We start from the raw sequence: 20,111 nt of genomic DNA, 5'->3' as shown, positions 1-20,111 counted from the left end.
TTTTAGTTAGTGGTAAGATATTAATGGTATGGTAAAAAGTCTGTCCAGAAAATTGCTCTAAACTAAACTGCAAGCACAGGACAAGGAGACGAAACTCAAACTAGAAAAAGGCAAATTTAGGATCGATACCAGGAAGTTCTGCTCTCACAAAAATAGTGATTAATGAATGGAATATTCTCCCAAATATAGGCGTGAAGACAAAAGTACTGGAGGCATTTAAAAAACAATTGAAAAGCTATAAAGGAGGGAGGAAATCAAGATCTTTCTGGGTGAATGAACTAAGGTGCATCAAATAACCTTCTTCATCTGTAATTATCTTGTTTGAAAGGATTAAAAACAAGGGATGAACAAGTAATTTGTCGGAAACCAAGGAAAAAACAGAACTCAACATAAAAGTGATGGTCAGAAGTTGTAAATTAAATGATACGACCATGTGAATTAGGAGGAGTAGGCCATTTAGCCCATTGAGCCTGCTCCACTATTTAATAAGATCATGGCTGATCTGTTTCTGTCTCGAATTCCACACTCCCATCTACTCCCGATAACCTGTGATTCCCTTGCGTAACAAGAATCTATCTTCCTCCACCTTCAAATTATTCAATGACCCTGCCTCCACCACCTTCTGAGGCAGAGAATTCCAAAGTCGCACAACCCTCTGAGAGAAAGAATTTCCCCTCGTCTCTGTCCTAAAAGAGCGACCCCTAATTTTCAAAGTGTCCCCTAGTTCTGGACTCACACAAAAGAGGAAACATCCCCTCCACAGTCACCCTGTCAAGACCGTTCAGGATCTTATATACTTCAATCAAGTCTCCCCTCACTCTTCTAAACTCCAGTGAAAACAAGCTCAGTCTGTCCAACCTTTCCTCATAAGAAAACTTGCTCATTCCAGGTATCAATCTAGTAAACCTTCTCTGAACCGCCTCCAACATATTCACATCCTTCCTTAAATAAGGACACCAAAACTGCACACAGTATTCGAGATGTGGGCTCACCAATGCCCTGTATAACTGAAGCATAACATCCTTACTTTTATTTTCAATTCCTCTCGTAATAAAGGATAGCATTCCATTAGCCTTCTTTATTACTTGTTGTACCTGTGTACTAACCTTTTGTGATTCATGCACTAGAACACCTAGATCCCTCTGCACCTCAGAGTTCTGCAGTCGTCCTCTGTTTAAGAAATACTCTGCTTTTTTATTCCTCCTGCCAAAGTGAACAACTTCACATTTTCCCACATTATACTCCATCTGCCAGATTTTTGCCCACTCACTCAACGTATCTATATCGGTCTGCAAGCTCCTTATGTCCTCTTCACAACATACTTTCCTACCTATCTTTGTGTCATCTGCAAACTTAGCTACCATGCCATCGCTCCCCTCATCTAATCATTGATATAAATTGTAAAATGTTGAGGCCCCTGCGGGACTCCACTCGTCAGAGAATTAAAAGATGGTCCTAATTGCTGGTGAAGAACAGCAGGTTGTTCATCTTAACTGTGACAATGTACATCCAAACAATTAAGTGTTCATGATTTGTTTCAAAAGGAATGTTGCCTCTACGTTGTGGCATGCTGTTTAGCAAATACAAAAGAAAGATTTACCAACCCCATCCAACAAACATAACGCCTCCTTAAACCAGGAAGGGTGGGGCAGTTAACACAGCACAGAAAAGCAGAAAAACAAAGCAGAAACAAAAGCATGAAAAAGAAAAAGTAGGAATAAGAATAATAAGAGTAAGAATGTGAAAAGGGAACCAATACATTGATAAATTTTGCTTATTCATCGTATGTAAAAGAAATAAGAGCAGTAAAAGAGTATGAGCAGAGACTGGAAACCAACATAAAAGGGACTCCAAAAGTCTTCTACAGGCAAATAAATAGTAAAAGAGTGGTAAAAGGAGTAGAACTGATTAAGGACCAAAAAGGGGATTTATGCATGGAGACAGAGGGCATGGTTGAAGTACTAAATGAATATTTTGCATCTGTCTTTACCAAGGAAAAAGTGCTGCCAAAGTTGTAGTGAAAGAGGAGGTAATTGAGACACTGGATGGGCTAAAAATTGATAAAGAGGCAATATTAGAACGGCTGGGTGCAGTTAAATTGATAAGTCACCAGGACCAGAACAGGTGCAACCGAGAATACTGAGGGAAGTAAGGGTAAAAATTGCACAGGCACTGGCCATAATTTTCCAATCCTCCTTAGATATGGGTGCCTGAGAACTGGAGAATTGTAAATGTTGCACCTCTGTTCAAAAAACAGTGAAAGGATAAACCCGGCAACTACAGGTCAATCAGTTTAACCTCGGTGGTGGGAAAGCTTTTAAAAATGATAATCCAGGACAAAGTTAACAGTCACTTGGACAAACGTGGATGAATTAAGGAAAGTCAGCAGATATTTGATAAGGGTAAATCATGTTCTACTATTCTTGAGTTTATTGATGAAGTAACAGAGACGGTTGATGAGGGTAATATAGTTGATGTGGTATACATGGACTTCCAAAAGGCGTTTAATAAAGTACCACATAACAGGCTTGTCAGCAAAGTTAAAGCCCATGGAATGAAAGGGACAGTGGCAGCATGGATACAAAGTTGTCTGAATGAAAGGAAACAGAGATTAGTGTGAATGGTTGTTTTTTGGACTGAAGAAGGTTTTAGAGTGGGGTTGCCCATTGGTCGGTTTTCGGGCCACTGCCTTTCTTGATCTACATTAATGACCTAGAAATAAAAACAAGAAATGCTGGAACCACTGAGCAGGTCTGGCAACATCTGTGAAAAGAGAAGCAGAGTTAACGTTTCGGGTCAGTGACCCTTCATCGGAACGGAATTAATGACCTAGACTTGGGTATGCAGGCCACAATTTCAAAATTTGCAGATGACACAAAACTTGCAAGTATTGTGAACTGTGAGGAAGATAGTGATAGACATCAAGAGGACATAAACAGGTTGGTGGGATGGGCAGTCATGTGGCAGATGAAATTTAATGTAAGGAATGTGAAATGATAATATTTTGTGAGGAAGAACAAGGAAATGCAATATAAAATAGGGGATATAATTCTAAAGTGGGTGCAGGAGCAGAGGGGCCTTGGGCTATATGAAAGTAGCAGGGCAGTTTCAGAAAGGCATACAAGATCCTGGGCTTAATAAACAGAGGGACAAAGGACAGAAATAAGGAAGTTATGGTGAACTTTTATAAAGCACTTGTTTGGCTTCAACTGGAGTATTATGTCGAATTCTGGACACCACACTTCAGGAAGGATGTGAAGGCATTGGGGCGGGTACAAGAAAGATTTCCGAGAATGGTTTTAGGGCTGAGAGACTTTAATTATGAGGATAGATTGACAAAGCTAGGGCTGTCCTTTTTACAGAAGAGAAAGTCGACAGCATATTTAAGAGAAGTTTTCAAGATCATGATGGGTCTGAACAGAGTAGGTCAAGAGAAACTGTTTGTGTTGGTGGAAGGGTCAAAAACCAGAGACTCTGAGTTAAGGTGATTGGCAAAAGAACCAGAGGTGACATGAGGAAAAGTTTTTTTTTTACATAGTGAGTGGTTGGGATCTGGAATGCATTCCAGAAGGAGGTGGGCAATAGTCTCTTCCCCATCGCAGCTGTCTCAAGGGCAGCGTGCAGAGGTGGCGAGACTCCTGGCGTGCAGGAAGGATCTGATGGGGAGGGCCCTGTGATGAAACATAGATATAATAGGCTTAATTAAGTAGAATTTAGATATAGTTAATATATTATACCTTTTAGAATTAAAGATTGAATAAATGGTCAGTTTTCAAGACTCACTGACATTCCCTTTTAAGGAGGTAGAGTTAGAAATTTCAAGGTATTTCAAAGTCCCTGTTACAATAGATGGTGAAACATCCTGTGTGACATCAGTAAGAGGCAGCAATAAACTTAGTTAATTGATAGTGTTAGTAAAATGTCGACAGATTGACTCAAAAGATGGTTCAAGGTAGCATAAAAGGCAATTATAAATAAAATAATAAAATGGAATAGTACTTACAAAACAGATGCCAAGTAAAGCCAATTTATAGACATTTTGAGAGGTAAATGCTCACAACTTCAAGAGCAAGGGGTTTCCAGCAAAATATTAAGTGGACATGATAGTTAATGATATTATCATATATGGATCTCAAAAGCAGGAAAAACACACACAGCAAGGTAACACCTATATGCTAAAAGGTCAGATGATAACTTACAAACAGTATAAACATGAGAGTTACTGAAGCAAAAATTAGAAGTGTTGAATTCCTCATCAATACTACGCACCCTATCGCTTACTAGGGGAATTTAAGGTAAAAGTTTACTTTAAATTTTGATGGATATTCTAAGATATTTTGCTGTAACAATGTCAAGGCTGAACTTTTGGATTCTATTTTAGAAATAAGATTGTGTTACATCTCCTAGTAATATTTGATATTGTGATATACTTATCCACTTAAAAGTGTATTGCATGTTCAATTCTTTAATAGGGCGGCACAGTGGTTAGCACCACAGCCTCACAGCTCCAGGGACCTGGATTCAATTCTGGGTACTGCCTGTGTGGAGTTTGCAAGTTCTCTCTGTGACCGCGTGGGTTTTCGCCGGGTGCTCCGGTTTCCTCCCACCGCCAAAGACTTGCGGGTGATAGGTAAATTGGCCATTGTAAATTGCCCCTAGTGTAGGTAGATGGTAGGGAATATGGGATTACTGTAGGGTTAGTATAAATGGGTGGTTCTTGGTCGGCACAGACTCGGTGGGCCGAAGGGCCTTGTTCAGTGCTGTATCTCTAAATAAAATAATAAATATATAAAGTTAATAACTCGACTCATGTAGTGTTCTGTATACAGTTACAAGAACCCCCTCTCTGTGTCTCTTTAAGTGGAGAGATAAGTATTGAAGAGAGTTTCCCAGAACACTTACGATATCTGGGATATTTATGACTTCGCCATAATTATTTTTTAAAATAGGCTATCCGAAAGATGGCAATATTCTCTGTTAGTTTTCTTTCTTTGAAGGAAAACTAGTTCAATTCTTTGGACCCAAATAAGTGTCTATAAGAATTTGTCTGGTTTGAACTTAATTAAAGGAGATTCATAGGGATGTACGCCTGATTTGGTTTAGTCCCTATAAGGGGTTAAAGTCATAAATCACTACAGCCCTTCTCACCACCAGCCAAGTTACGTCTTGGCGCTCGTTAGAAAGTTCTGGTGAGGAGATATTCTACCAAATGAGTTTGACTGTCTTCTCTGGGAACCAACCGATAGGATGCACCATCTTCATTTCCTGTAGGGCCTCAAAGACATATGGACCACTGCCTGATGGACTTGTGGTCAAAGGTGTTTTTCTGTACAAACTTCTCCATGAGGGACAGGTGGTATGGCACAGTCCAAATGAATGGAATGTTCCGCGACAATGTGGCCAGACCCATTCTTTGCAACACCAGGGTAAGTAGAAACTCAGCACATAGTGACACTTGGTGTTTGCGTACCAAGGGTCTATGCGTGGTTTGATGCAGCCGCACACAAAGGTGGCCATCAGGGTGAGGGCAATGTTGGATACGCTTTTGCTTGGGAAAACCCAAGGAGAGACAAGTCATACAAGGGACAACATCACAGGCTCCTTCAAATAGCATTCAATTCATGGTCTAAGTGACTTGTTGCAACAGTATTATTACCTTGAGTTACTATTAAATCGAATGCAGTAGTTGTATTTTTATGCCCATTTATTTAATAATTTAAGAGCCCCCAGTGTAACATTTACATCAGGATTAACAATCTCATGTGCAACTTTTATACCAGTGCAATGAATATATTGCATTTTATGGCTAATGGAAATACATTTTCTCACATCATTTGTGGTAGGAGCTGCATTTTTAACCCTTTCATCTTTTTCAAATATTCCACAGATTAAATCAAATCAGACCATTTCACTGGGAATTTTTGGAACAGTGTACATAGAATTTCTATTTATGATCCGTTGTGATCCAAAAAAAATGCATATAAGAATGTTTGAGTTTGTTTTGTATCAGCTTTTCAGAGGGTTGTGAAGTTGGGGTACGAGAATCTCTGCATTCAAATCCCAACTGATGCCAGTACAAAATACAAATGGTAATCTTGTTTGAATAGTTCTTCATGAGCCCTAAATGCAGTCTTAAGTTGGGTATCCTTTGTTTGATATGAATGTTTTGACTGGGATAAGAAAACTAGTCATTTACATTTGAAAAGATTCCACCTAGTCTTTCTTTCTTTTGTTCTTTCAATTAATACTGCCAAATTTAGTAATCTTCAAATGTTGAGGATAAATGGTTGCATTTTAAAGGCATTATGTAAAGTAAGGTTGTTCGGAAAGATTCAAGATGGCTCCTGAACAGTCAGCTCCTTATTGTGCACCTCTATCTTTGATCATCCATTGCCATCCTTTGTCCTTTCTTCCCCAAGCTCCTCTCTGCCACTGTTTAAGTCCCCTGGCTCTAATAGTCAGAGCATTTTAGTCCTAATACAAGTTTCAACTGCCACTGCCCATCCCCCGACCATGCCTGCTCTTTGCTTTTCTTCATGAGCACTGAATCTTTTCCCAAATTTGGCTTCTAAATTCCTGGACTTCCCTGGATGTAACTGGATCCTTGGACTTCTGCACTGGACTACACCATAAAATTCAGTTGCTGTATCTCCAATCTGCTGATCTGTTGCTTATATTTTAAAGTAACTCTGATCAGCTTACAGCCCTTCCCCACTGCTGCCCTTCTCTGCTCAGCCTGTGACTGGTCACTGGTTCGACTGGTTTTTCAGCTTCAACTACAGCCTACTTCCTGGCCAGAGACTCACTTTCCTGGGTCGAAGTACATTTCTCCGCCACTTCTAGATCTTATGGGAACCTCCAACCCATCACCTTTCTGTCCCATGACGGATTCTGCCCACGCCCTGGATCTTCATTCACACTGAAATATCTCCATCAGTGCCTCTATCCTTCAATCAGCTTCTGGATTTCACTCACCTGCGAATGTGGATAATAGCTCATCGATGCTCCATTCCAACTCCACCCTATCCTATGTCAGCATTATCCCACCATGGGACCTCTGTCATTAACTCTGGTCTCCTGCCTATCGTCTCCTCTCAATTTCCCATTTGCTACCAGGATATGTGTATCTGAATAATTGTTACATAACCAGGCCTATGTAACTTGAGTCTTCCCTGTGTCCATTCGCATGTGGGTTTCACCCTGGTCCCGAGCCTATCATTCTATTTCCACCTTTTTTTCTACCTTATTTTAAATTTCTTTTCTCTTTACCCCTCCTAGATCCCTCTCTCCTGTTGTCATGCCTCCTTTCACTTTTCCCCTCTAGTGTACTCTGCCCTCCCATATCCTTTTCCCAACCCTACAACACTCCTCAACTTCTCTAATCTCCTGCCACCAAACCAGGCTTGATTCCCTGAGACAAGCCTATAGCTTCCCTCTGTGCCTCTCTTTGGCATCCTCAGAAGGGCTCATTGAGGCACTCGTCACTGCCTCCTTATAAGTAGCAACCCCAACTGTCCCATCCAACATTGTCACTGACCTTCCTGTCCAGCATGCCCACTGGGGCCTAATCTTGCCAATCTCTTCCCCGTCCCACTCGCCCCTGCCAGTGCTGAATTTATGGATGCTGTCAGCAGATCAGCTATCACCTCCCCTCTCCGCATCTCCCTCCAGAATATCTGTTCACTTGTGGAATCCACGTTTCAATCCTTCTGATCAAGTTTCTGCCCCTGCCACAGTATCAAACGGTTCTTAGCAAAGTCACAAATGACATCCAATGTGACTATGACAAAGGTAAATGATCCCACAACAACATATATACATAGCACCTTTAGTGTAATAAACATCCCAAGGCATGTCACAGGAACATTATAAAACAAAATATGACACTGAGCTACATAAGGAGATGTTAGGTCAGATGACCAAAAGCTTGGTCAAAGAGATAGGTTTTGAGGAGTGTCTTAAAGGAGGAAAGCGAGGTAGAGAGGCAGAGAGGTGTAGGGAGGTAATTCTAGAGCTTAGGACAAAGGCAATGGTGGAGTGATTAAAATTGGGGATGCTCAAGATGCCAGAGTTAGAGGAGCGCAGATATCTCGAAGCGTTGTGGGGCTGGAGAAGATAACAGAGATAGGGAGGGGCGAGGCTATGGAGGGATTCGAAAACAAGGATGAGAATTTTAATATCAAAACACTGCTTGACCAGGAGCCAATGTAGGTCACGATCACAGGGGTGATAAGCGAATGGGACTTGGTGCAAGTTAGGACACAGGCAGCAGAGTTTTGGATGATCTCTAGTTTACAGAGGGAACAATAGGGAGACCATCCAGGAGTGCAATCGAATAGTCAAGTCTAGATGTGACAAAGACATGAATGAGGGTTTGAGCAGCAGATTAGCTGAGGCAGGGGCAAAGTGGGGCAATGTTACAAAGGTGGAAATAGGCAGTCTTAGTGATGCACGGTTATGCGATCAGAAGCTCAGCTCCAGGTCAAATATAAAACCAAGGTTGCGAACAGTCTGGTTTAGAGTCAGCCAGCTGACAGGGAGAGGGATATGATGGTAGCCATGGAGAGGAGTTTGGAGCAGTAACCGATGACTGCTGTAAACTATTAAAAAGGGCAAAAAACATCAGTTCCATATTTCCAGAAAAAAGACGATCATATCAATATGTTTCCACAATGAAATTCCTCAATCTAATCAGAATAGAATGCTCTAGTATGTGTTTTGGCCACCTTCATATACTGAAATATGTTTGTTCCTTGAAAGTGAAAGTGGTCTTTACACACGTGTGTTGAGATTATCATGCTAGGCCCCAACCTGCCAAGAATGAGGCACATTAACTTTGTCATGAACATTGATTTTAAACTGTTGCGAGGAAATGACTTGTTAAACAAATCAGCCATGGCTGGAAAATACATTTGCATATTAACAGACAGTGCTTGGAAGGACAACGGACCATTCCCTGACACATTCAACCCACAATGGACCTTGATCACCTTGCGTGTAAGAGGACCATTCCAGAGAATGCTAAGGTGATACAATCCAGGACTGGTTAGACCAGCTGGTCACATGACTAACTGGCTGTTCCAGGGTCTTTTGAGCTAGCCACAGAGAGTTAGAATACAGAAAGACTGTTTGCTCTGGACTGGGAAGATCTCTCCTGTCTTCTCCCATCTCTTTCTCACAAGCCTCTGAATCCACTGAAGACACATGAACCCCAAGAGAGAAAAGTCTCCAATAGTGAATAAGGTTTAAGAATAATACTGGGCCCCAACGAAAAGCAAGATCTGCCGAGAATCAAGGACTCTACAGTGAGCTTGAAGAATCGTAACAAAAACTCTTCAGATATTGCCTCAAACTTTTCCACTTTATTTTTCCTCTGCTCTTTTCTGTCTCTATTTGCATGCGTGTATTGTGTATGCATGCAAGCATGGGCGTATCATGTATCTGTAGGCATCAACCGAATTAGAATTTAAGTTCAAGTTTAATAAATGTCAACTTTTCTTCTTTAAACCTAAGAAAATCTGTTTGTGCTGGTTTCTTTGCCTTATAATTAAAAAGTGGTGAGCAAAGATTCACCAAGGGGGAGCTAAAAACACTGTGTTTATAAAATTAAACCCTGTTACGGTAAGACCACTTGAAGGCTGAGAGGGGCCCCATGATACCTTTCTCACCTGATCATAACAATATGACATACATAGAATATTTGATTGCTGCTATCACAGAACAAAATAAACATCAAAATATTAAGACTGTTCTCTCCATGTGGACAGAGTTTCGCTCAACATATTCACTGTAGGTCTATTCTTCTGGTTCCAAATATCTCTCAGGATGTGATACAGTATTAGCACTGTTGCCCGCTGCACAACAGAGCCTCCTTCTGTCCGAGCAGCAAACTAGCCAATGGCTCCCCTAACACACACTGTATACAATGCATAAATAACTTAATTTGCACCCTCACACTGGACTGGAGAATCATGAACAGATACTGCAACCTGTACCATTTTTCATAACTTCTTAGACCTGATTTATGTAGTTTTATTGCTGATACCATTCTGCATGGCATATCAAATTCAGATTGTAAACTATCTTCCGAAAAAATGGAAAAGCAAGGTTGCTACTAGGTTTAAACTGGAGAATTGTACAGTATACTACTGTGATTGCCTTGTGAAAAGCTATCAGTTCTTCATCTGCAAATTCTATTTTAATATTTCAATATTTTCCATAGACCCACTATAGAATTCAAAAGGAGAAGCAGATGTTTGATAGATGCAACTTGAATTTGTACGATTGACATCAGGAAAACAGCTGTTGGAAAATTATGTGCACTGAACTCCAGATAAGCAAATCGCCAATCAAAATTAAAACCTGAATAAAGCACAGAATTCCTAAACTTTTGATCAATCTGCAGTACGCAGAATTCCTGATCCAATCACATTGAAATATAAAAAATTCTATTGCATGCATAAAATATATCCCAATTTACCACAGTTTAACATTGAACGCAATAAACCCATTGGAAAATTTCAACTGGAGGCAGCAGGCATCTCACTTTTGTGTAAAGTAATTTATTTTAGAATTAGAACATTACAGCGCAGTACAGGCCCTTCGGCCCTCGATGTTGCGCCGACCTGTGAAACCATCTGACCTACACTATTCCATTTTCATCCATATGTCTATCCAATGACCACTTAAATGCCCTTAAAGTTGGCGAGTCTACTACTGTTGCAGGCAGGGCGTTCTTCGCCCCTACTACTCTCCGAGTAAAGAAACTACCTCTGACATCTGTCCTATATCTATCACCCCTCAACTTAAAGCTATGTCCCCTCGTGTTTGCCATCACCATCCAAGGAAAAGACTCTCACTATCCACCCTATCTAACCCACTGATTATCTTATATGTCTCTATTAAGTCACCTCTCCTCCTCCTTCTCTCCAACGAAAACAACCTCAAGTCCCTCAGCCTTTCCTCGTAAGACCTTCCCTCCATACCAGGCAACATCTTAGTAAATCTCCTCTGCACCCTTTCCAAAGCTTCCACATCCTTCCTATAATGCGGTGACCAGAACTGCACGCAATACTCCAGGTGCGGTCTCACCAGAGTTTTGTACAGCTGCAGCATGACCTCGTGGCTCCGAAACTCGATCCCCCTACTAATAAAAGCTAACACACCATATGCCTTCTTAACAGCCCTATAAACCTGGGTAGCAATTTTCAGGGATTTATGTACCTGGACACCAAGATCTCTCTGTTCATCTACACTACCAAGAATCTTCCCATTAGCCCAGTACTCTGCATTCCTGTTACTCCTTCCAAAGTGAATCACCTCACACTTTTCCGCATTAAACTCCATTTGCCATCTCTCAGCCCAGCTCTGCAGCCTGTCTATGTCCCTCTGTACCCGACAACATCCTTCGGCACTATCCACAACTCCACCGACCTTCGTGTCATCCGCAAATTTACTAACCCACCCTTCTACACCCTCTTCCAGGTCATTTATAAAAATGACAAACAGCAGTGGCCCCAAAACAGATCCTTGCGGTACACCACTAGTAACTAAACTCCAGGATGAACATTTGCCATCAACCACCACCCTCTGTCTTCGTTCAGCTAGCCAATTTCTGATCCAAAGCTCTAAATCACCTTCAACCCCATACTTCCGTATTTTCTGCAATAGCTTACCGTGGGGAACCTTATCAAACGCCTCACTGAAATCCATATACACCACATCCACTGCTTTACCCTCATCCACCTGTTTGGTCACCTTCTCGAAAAACTCAATAAGGTTTGTGAGGCACGACCTACCCTTCACAAAACCGTGCTGACTATCGCTAATGAACTTATTCTTTTCAAGATGATTATAAATCCTGTCTCTTATAACCTTTTCCAACATTTTACCCACAACCGAAGTAAGGCTCACAGGTCTATAATTACCAGGGCTGTCTCTACTCCCCTTCTTGAACAAGGGGACAACATTTGCTATCCTCCAGTCTTCCGGCACTATTCCTGTCGACAATGACGACATAAAGATCAAGGACAAAGGCTCTGCAATCTCCTCCCTAGCTTCCCAAAGAATCCTAGGATAAATCCCATCTGGCCCAGGGGACTTATCTATTTTCACACTTTCCAAAATTGCTAACACCTCCTCCTTGTGAACCTCAATCCCATCTAGCCTAGTAGTCTGAATCTCAGTATTCTCCTCGACATTTTCTTTCTCTACTGTAAATACTGACGAAAAATGCTTCCCCTATCTCCTCTGATTCCACACACAACTTCCCACTACTATCCTTGATTGGCCCTAATCTAACTCTCGTCATTCTTTTATTCCTGATATACCTATAGAAAGCCTTAGGGTTTTCCCTGATCCTATCCGCCAATGACTTCTCGTGTCCTCTCCTTGCTCGTCTTAGCTCTCCCTTTAGATACTTCCTGGTTAGCTTGTAACTCTCAAGCGCCCTAACTGAGCCTTCACGTCTCACCCTAACATAAGCCTTCTTCTTCCTCTTGACAAGCGCTTCAACTTCTTTAGTAAACCACGGCTCCCTCGCTCGACAACTTCCTCCCTGCCTGACAGGTACATACTTATCAAGGACACGCAGTAGCTGCTCCTTGAATAAGCTCCACATTTCGATTGTGCCCATCCCCTGCAGTTTCCTTCCCCATCCTATGCATCCTAAATCTTGCCTAATCGCATCACAATTTCCTTTCCCCCAGCTATAATTCTTGCCCTGCGGTATATACCTGTCCCTGCCCATCGCTAAGGTAAACCTAACCGAATTGTGATCACTGTCACCAAAGTGCTCACCTACATCTAAATCTAACACCTGGCCGGGTTCATTACCCAGTACCAAATCCAATGTGGCATCGCCCCTGGTTGGCCTGTCTACATACTGTGTCAGAAAACCCTCCTGCACACACTGGACAAAAACTGACCCATCTAAAGTACTCGAACTATAGTATTTCCAGTCAATATTTGGAAAGTTAAAATCCCCCATAACAACTACCCTGTTACTCTCGCCCCTGTTGAGAATCATCTTCGCTATCCTTTCCTCTACATCTCTGGAACTATTCGGAGGTCTATAGAAGACTCCCAACAGGGTGACCTCTCCTCTCCTGTTTCTAACCTTGGCCCATACTACCTCAGTAGACGAGTCCTCAAACGTCCTTTCTGTCGCTGTACTACTCTCCTTGATTAACAATGCCACCCCCCCCCCCCCCCCTCTTTTACCATCTTCTCTGTTCTTACTGAAACATCTAAATCCCGGAACATGCAACATCCATTCCTGCCCCTGCTCTACCCACGTCTCCGAAATGGCCACTACATCGAGATCCCAGGTACCAACCCATGCTGCAAGCTCACCCACCTTATTCCGGATGCTCCTGGCGTTGAAGTAGACACACTTTAAACCAGGTTCTTGCTTGCCAGTGCCCTCTTGCGTCCTTGTAACCTTATCCCTGACCTCACTACTCTCAACATCCTGTACACTGGAACTACAATTTAGGTTCCCATTCCCCTGCTGAATTAGTTTAAACCCCCCCCCCCGAAGAGCACTAGCAAATCTCCCCCCCAGGATATTGGTACCCCTCTGGTTCAGGTGAAGACCATCCTGTTTGTCGAGATCCCACCTACCCCAGAAAGAGCCCCAATTTTTGTTAAGCATTTGCTAATATTTATGTTTGGTTTGAATTGTTGAATAAATCATTAAATAGTCATACAAAGATTTGCAGATTCAAACATTAGCCATACTGACAACAAGATGATCTGACTTTTGAAATGCAATTATCGTCAATGAGCTATCAATAATATTCATATTAAAATAAACGTCATCATTTTGCCTTGCTTTCGCCATCATTCTACAAACATCCCATGTTCTACATGTTAAAATTACACTTGATGGGCATAATTACTGTTTTTAAGTGAAACCAATGTCTCGTGTTTGATTTATAATAATCAGGATTGAGGAAATTCTGGGCCTAAAAGTCAGAAGACATATGGCTTTTCTGCTAAAGGGGTATAACGCAACTCAAGAATACTTATTTTTTTTGACAAAAATCCATATTGCAACTAAAAACATAAAAATAACCAGTTAATATATTGGTTGTCTGTTCTCTCAATTAATTCCTATGTTTGAAAACTGGTCTGTTTAAAGTTCTGTTTTTAATCTATAAGTTTGAGCTGTGCTGTACTGCCAGTAATTTTATTGTATTCAGGTTTCTTCAGAAAAATATTACACTTCACCCATGGAAGAAGGAAAATACCTTTTGTTTTAGAAGTAGTAGTTGTTGTTTCTCCTCATTGTAAAAACAATGTCTACCCACCATAGAATCAAACACATTACTGACCTCCAACAGTGCTGTGCCTAAATTTTGGGACTAAATCTGGACAAGCGCTTTACTGTCAAAAATGCAGGAAACTTGGCACAGGCTGGCCATTTGCATGGGGGTGAGGCTATGTAAATGACAGCTGAGGATTTCAGCAGGCGTATGCCTGAAGCGGTGCAAATGATCAGGTGGAGACAAAATACATAGTTGCAAATCTCTAGAACTTGTTGGTCGATTTAAATTACTCTTCCGTTTGTCTCGCACAAACGGCATCTCACCATTAGCCTCTCCGTTATTTTGAAGAACTTGCTCTTTTTGTACATTAATTGCCCATTAAATTCGCCACAGAAAGTTAAGGCTCAGAATTAATAGTGTAAGTACCCTTTTAATGATGTGATCGTTGCTAATGACTGCCAAACAATCTTTCCAGCCCGGAAAGAAAACTAGTCAAACTATGGAGTCTCATTCCAGCATATCGTAAACTGTTCGAGATTTTAAAAATTTTAAATAGTACATTTTGTTCTTACTTTTCCTTCCTTGTTTTCTCTATCTTAATTTAATCTTTCCTTCTCTTTATTTCACTTTCTGTACCCAATTTGACTAATTCACCCTCTTTTGCCGTCGTTCCTCTGTTTCTTTTACAATTCTTAAATCTCCTTCGTTCAGGAGATAGACTGTTGGTCCTGCTGTCCACCAAGGTCCCAGATACCATGTTGCCCTCACTAGAGCATTATTAACTCGCACTTTCAGCAAGTCATAGTGCAATACAATTTTGAGCTGAACGGTGCAGAACAATATTTAACGGTGCATGCCGTGAGATAACCTGCTCCAGCACAATTTGGCTCATTACATTATTAATATTTTTATGAGTGATTATTGCAACTCCTTGTCTTACCAATCACATTACACAAAGATAATTGACATAGACACATCAATCATGGCAGTTGCCCGTTAATTTAACCTTCAGTACCTTAACCAACCAGGAAAATGTGTTAAAATGGTGAGTGCTTCCAACTCTGCATATGTTTCTGGTCACTTAGACCCTACTGTTAGGTTCTGCCATGTCTCCCACTTAATCTCTGTGCCAGAAAGCCGTCTGGGGCCCTGCCTTCCATCTACTCCCTCAATCAGGCAGATTAAAAAAAAGGCAGCCTTCGCCACCAGCAAGTGTATTAGGATAATACAACTGACCAATAATTTGGTCAGTAAGTGGTCATTAAGCTACCCCATTGTCCAGATCAATGATGGCCAACCTGGTGCAAAGACTTCAGCATCATTTTATTTATTACTTTTTGAATTATTAAGCTCCCCCACAGTACAGTAAGTTCAGCTTATTTACTAACTAAATAAAAGTTAAATCATATGTATTCCATTTAATTATAAATTTCTATTGATGAATATTGTTAAATCTTAAATGTCCTAAATAATGGCTCCTTCGGAAACCATTTTATCCTCCATTTTATCATTGCTTGGGCTGGTGATTGCATTGAGTTGTTTCTTTGTTTTGTTGCTCAATAAAATATAATCTAACCGTATTCTGAAACACGTCTGATACATACAAATCCAGAAGCAATGCCAGAGGAGATCCACCAGTTTTTAAAAATTCAGTGTACCACAGAATTCTCAAACAATTTTCACACTCTTTCTTTCAAAGCATTGGTAGAGCTCAATTGTAGGGACACGGCCTTTATATGAACATGTACATCATACTGCTAAATCAAAAAGAAACTGCTCCCAGGACCCAGTGGATCCATTAATTAAATGCTCATAATTGAAGCTCATGATAAATGCTCAGTTCTCCATTTACCACTAGGCCACCGCCACTTCACAGACATAATTACACAGCCTAGATTAGCACAGGGAACCATGATGGTTAAGGACACTCAAGAGATACTCCTTCTTTATATATTATTTGCCACTTCCATCTTATAGAATGAAGGTCAAAGGGTGTTCTCCATAAAGTCTGTTGAACAGATTCATGAATAACTAAATGCTACCTGTAACGGACAAGAAAAGGAATCTATCACAGTGTTAAACAGTATGGATACTTTTATATCAAGCAATTCTCCATGAGGTAAGATGGTTGATCTTGCTTCCCTGAGATTACTGAAAAGATACAGCTGATGGTGAGCCTAGAGCAAAATTAAGAACAGCTGGCATTACCCCTATAATTAATTCTCCATATTTCTACTATTTTAATGTTACCATAAGTTCAGAACGTCTGCATCACATCTAAATGTTTCTGTGTATACAATAAGCACTGGTTAGTTTATATGAAATACTGTCCAAAAATTGATCAGTACAGCTATAAATAAGAATTACTCCTTATATGACAGTTGGATATAATTTGTTTTCTGAGTTCATATTTGGAAGACTATCAACATGATGTATAAACAATTTCAGTGCCAACATTTCAGTAGTCTGAATAGGTGGTGAATGAAACCCAATGGAAGCACAGTTAGAAATATCAAGCACATTCCGCCCTCTGGAAATTTGGAACCATCACTGTCACAGCAACCAGAGACTTCTTACAAAAATCTGATGGAGTTACCTGTTTACTGGGTTCCAATGGCAATGCTAAGCATATTACAGTGTAAATCTGATCAAAACCACATAATAAAAGTAGGAAGTAAAACAGTATACAATCTTGAATGTTATGTTCCGATGGCACAAAATAGCGGGGAGACAATAGGGGACTTTAATATGTGATAGTAAGTGATTATAGTAAAATAATTTTAGTTGAAAACACAGTTGTACTATATGCATACAGTTGTATTAGTTATTGATTTAAAAAGTAAAACTCTCAGGTTTAGATTTATATTATCTGACTTCCAAAGCAAGTCTCATTTGAGAACGTAAACCATATCTCTTCCCATTCCAGGACTACCAGTATCAGCATCCATTCTAATTTAAGCCAGTCTCAGTTACTATTTCATAGTATTATTAAAAGACCATCAAACTGTAATCAGATTTAAATACAGGAGGAAACTTAATTCTCAATATGTGCAAATATAGTTTTCGCTCTTTATACTTATGCACAAAGTATGTTTGACGTAAGTTAGAACTGGTCAAGAACAATACCAAGATATAAGCCACTCAGAATCATTTGTGCATTTGCATTTTTAAATCCTGCTGTAGAATTTATGTGCCTAGCAAGCAGGATCATCAGGCAGGGGTCATTCGAATGTTGTACCTCCGATATTACACATTTATTGTTCTTGGTAATAGCCCCACTACTCACCTTTGCTCTAGGCATTTTCTACTGAAATAATAGAAATTTATAATGAAGGAAATAATTATAAAGCAATTTTGCACAAAATTCTCAGAAAATTAATTAGCATTGGTATATGTAGACACTTACTGTTTGGGTCCTCCTATATTGGCCCAAGCCCCACAAGCACATTAAAGATTCCCTTCCCTACCCACAAAACAAAACACACAGTTCATATATATATATATACAGCAATATATTGGCTTCATTTTCAGTGAAGTTAGTCCCGGTTAAATATTGACCTGGAAGCCTGCAAACATTTTTGAAGCGTTTGACTGCTGTGGTACTGCCCTGAGTACTGGTAAAAATACTCAACAGCACATGATCGGTCTTGTGTTTGACATCTAATAACTCATTAAAGGATGATTTTCATCCCTGGTACAGTAACATGAAAAAAGTTGTTGAGCGGGTAAAATCATCCTTTAACCATTGTGTGATGTGAAACCCTTTAACTATGGACGAAAAAGGTGCTGTTTTTCGACGTTGTAATTCAAATTCAAACCTTCAGAACTAAACCCAAACAGTTTCATTATATTCAACAATAACCACAGTTAAACTGAATGAAGTTTTAAAAAAGCTCCAACTTGTAGTGCACCTTAAAAGGCAGCACTAAGTTTCTGGACCATTGTGTAAGTTGGCCGCACCATTGGAGAGAGCTACTGTCAAGGTTTAAAGTGTCCTTACCCGAGATCTCTTGGTAGGGGATGTTGCTGAGGCTGAATCCTTTCGCACTGTAAGCTTGTCTCACCTCAGAGCAGGTCCGAGCTTTCGCATCAGCCAGGACCGAACCACAAAACACAGTTAAAGTGCAAAGCACCGCCAAAAGAGCAGAAATCCAGGACATGATGTGCGCTTTTAGGTTTTGAAAATCCACTTTTTTGCCCCAGCCTAAACCCTGACGAACTCCCCTTAAAAGTCCTGTCAAGCACCGCTCTCGGGAGCTGAGGCGATTTCTCCAGGTAGCGGTCGCTGGTTTCCACTATGTTTCTGCCGGCTGTAGATTAGATTGTACGTACGTACGTACATACATATATGTATATATAATCTAGGAGTGACTACTAAAAAGGCAAGAAGTGGCCTCTTTGTCCTCCACCGATACACTCTGAATGTTGAAGAGCTGAGCCCACCCTCATGGATCCCGTGTGTGTGGATGAAATCCTGATGTGTGCCTGATCTGCGAAGTTCACTCGGACAGGCTGAGACTGAGAGCTCAGAGTAAGAGAGAGCCAGGAATCTAAAAAAAAACCCTCCGCCTCTGGATGCTCTCAGATCAGAGGAACAGAGTACAAGGCAAAGCCCGGACTGGACTACTCATGTGCAATTCACGCCGGAAGGAAATAAGTCGCATGTCAAATTCCTAACCGTATCTTTCATACACATTGTATTCTTGTCAGGTAAATGTGTTCTGCAACAATATTTCACTACAAACAAGTTCATTTGCACTGTAGATTTAAAGTGACATTTCTAAACCTCATTTTTTTTTAAAGGGGACGGCCGATTTCTTGCCAGTAGTTAGTGAGTAAAGGCAGTTCATGGAGCTGCTAAAGACCTGCTGCGCTATGAAACTGTCTTGATGCATGACTGCACAGCAGCAGCCTGTGAATACAGACCTGCTCTATCTCCTTTAGTGCCACCCCAACCCCCACTCCAAAGCTGCAGTGGGAAGATAATTATAATGTTTATTTTAAAACGTCACCCTTCTCGGAAAAATAAACTGGAATTGGTTTAGTGCCTTACCACATCTCATTCCACCTACAATGAATTACTTTGAAGTGCAAAAACTGTTGTATAGGCAAAGACAGCAGTCATATTGCAGGCAGCAAAATCCCACAAAAAAACAATGAGATGAATGACTAGTTAATCTGTTTTTTGGTGTTGGTTGAGGGTAGAATGTTGCCAAATCAGAGGGCACTGTCCCTGTTCTTCGACAGAGCCTGCTATGAAATCTTTAGAATCTACTTGACTTAACAGGCAAACAGGGCAGCTGCAAAAACACTGCATCCTTCAATAGCATGTTATCTCAAATTATGAACTCAAGCTTCGAGGAAACCACAACTCTTTGACCCAGATATGAGTAACCAACAGAACAAGTTGACACAAGGAATGTTTTGGCACAATGAAAGGGGAGGAACAGGGACGTTTTTGGAGGGGAAATGGAGAAGGGGGAGGAACATGGGAAGAGTAAAAGGATCATGATAAGAGAATGGGGAAATGAGTGGGGGGAAAGGGGAGGGGAAGTGGGTGCAGAAGTGAGGGAGAGCAGAGGAGGGAATAATGGCAGAGGAATAGTAGGAGAGGGAAGATAAGGGAGAATAGGGATGCTGGAGGGAGGAATAAAGATGGGGAACACAAATCAGTCAGGGCAATAGGAATGGGGAGGTTGGAAGAGTGTGGGAAAAAGGGGAGAGGAAGATGGATGAGAAAGGGGGAAATGAATGAGGAAGAAAATAGGAGAGTGGGAAGGGAACAGGAGGGAAAAACATGAAGACTTGCATTTATATTGTGCCTTTCATGACTTCAGCATA

General features: G+C 40.8%; 1 protein-coding gene across 1 annotated transcript in view; it reads right to left on the bottom strand.

Annotated features, from left to right (window-relative positions):
- LOC137371553 (glypican-6-like) overlaps positions 1-18,968 on the bottom strand; it is a 1,268,051-nt gene extending 1,249,083 nt beyond the window's left edge. The window contains exon 1 of the mRNA XM_068034367.1: positions 18,271-18,968. Within this exon, the coding sequence (XP_067890468.1) occupies positions 18,271-18,430 (160 nt within the window). The 5' untranslated portion in view covers positions 18,431-18,968. The remainder of the gene's footprint in view (positions 1-18,270) is intronic.
- Positions 18,969-20,111: the final 1,143 nt, after the last annotated feature.

Source organism: Heterodontus francisci, chromosome 6 (genome assembly GCF_036365525.1).
Source record: "Heterodontus francisci isolate sHetFra1 chromosome 6, sHetFra1.hap1, whole genome shotgun sequence".
Lineage (NCBI taxonomy): Eukaryota > Metazoa > Chordata > Chondrichthyes > Heterodontiformes > Heterodontidae > Heterodontus > Heterodontus francisci.
This window is presented reverse-complemented; position numbering and strand designations above follow the sequence as displayed.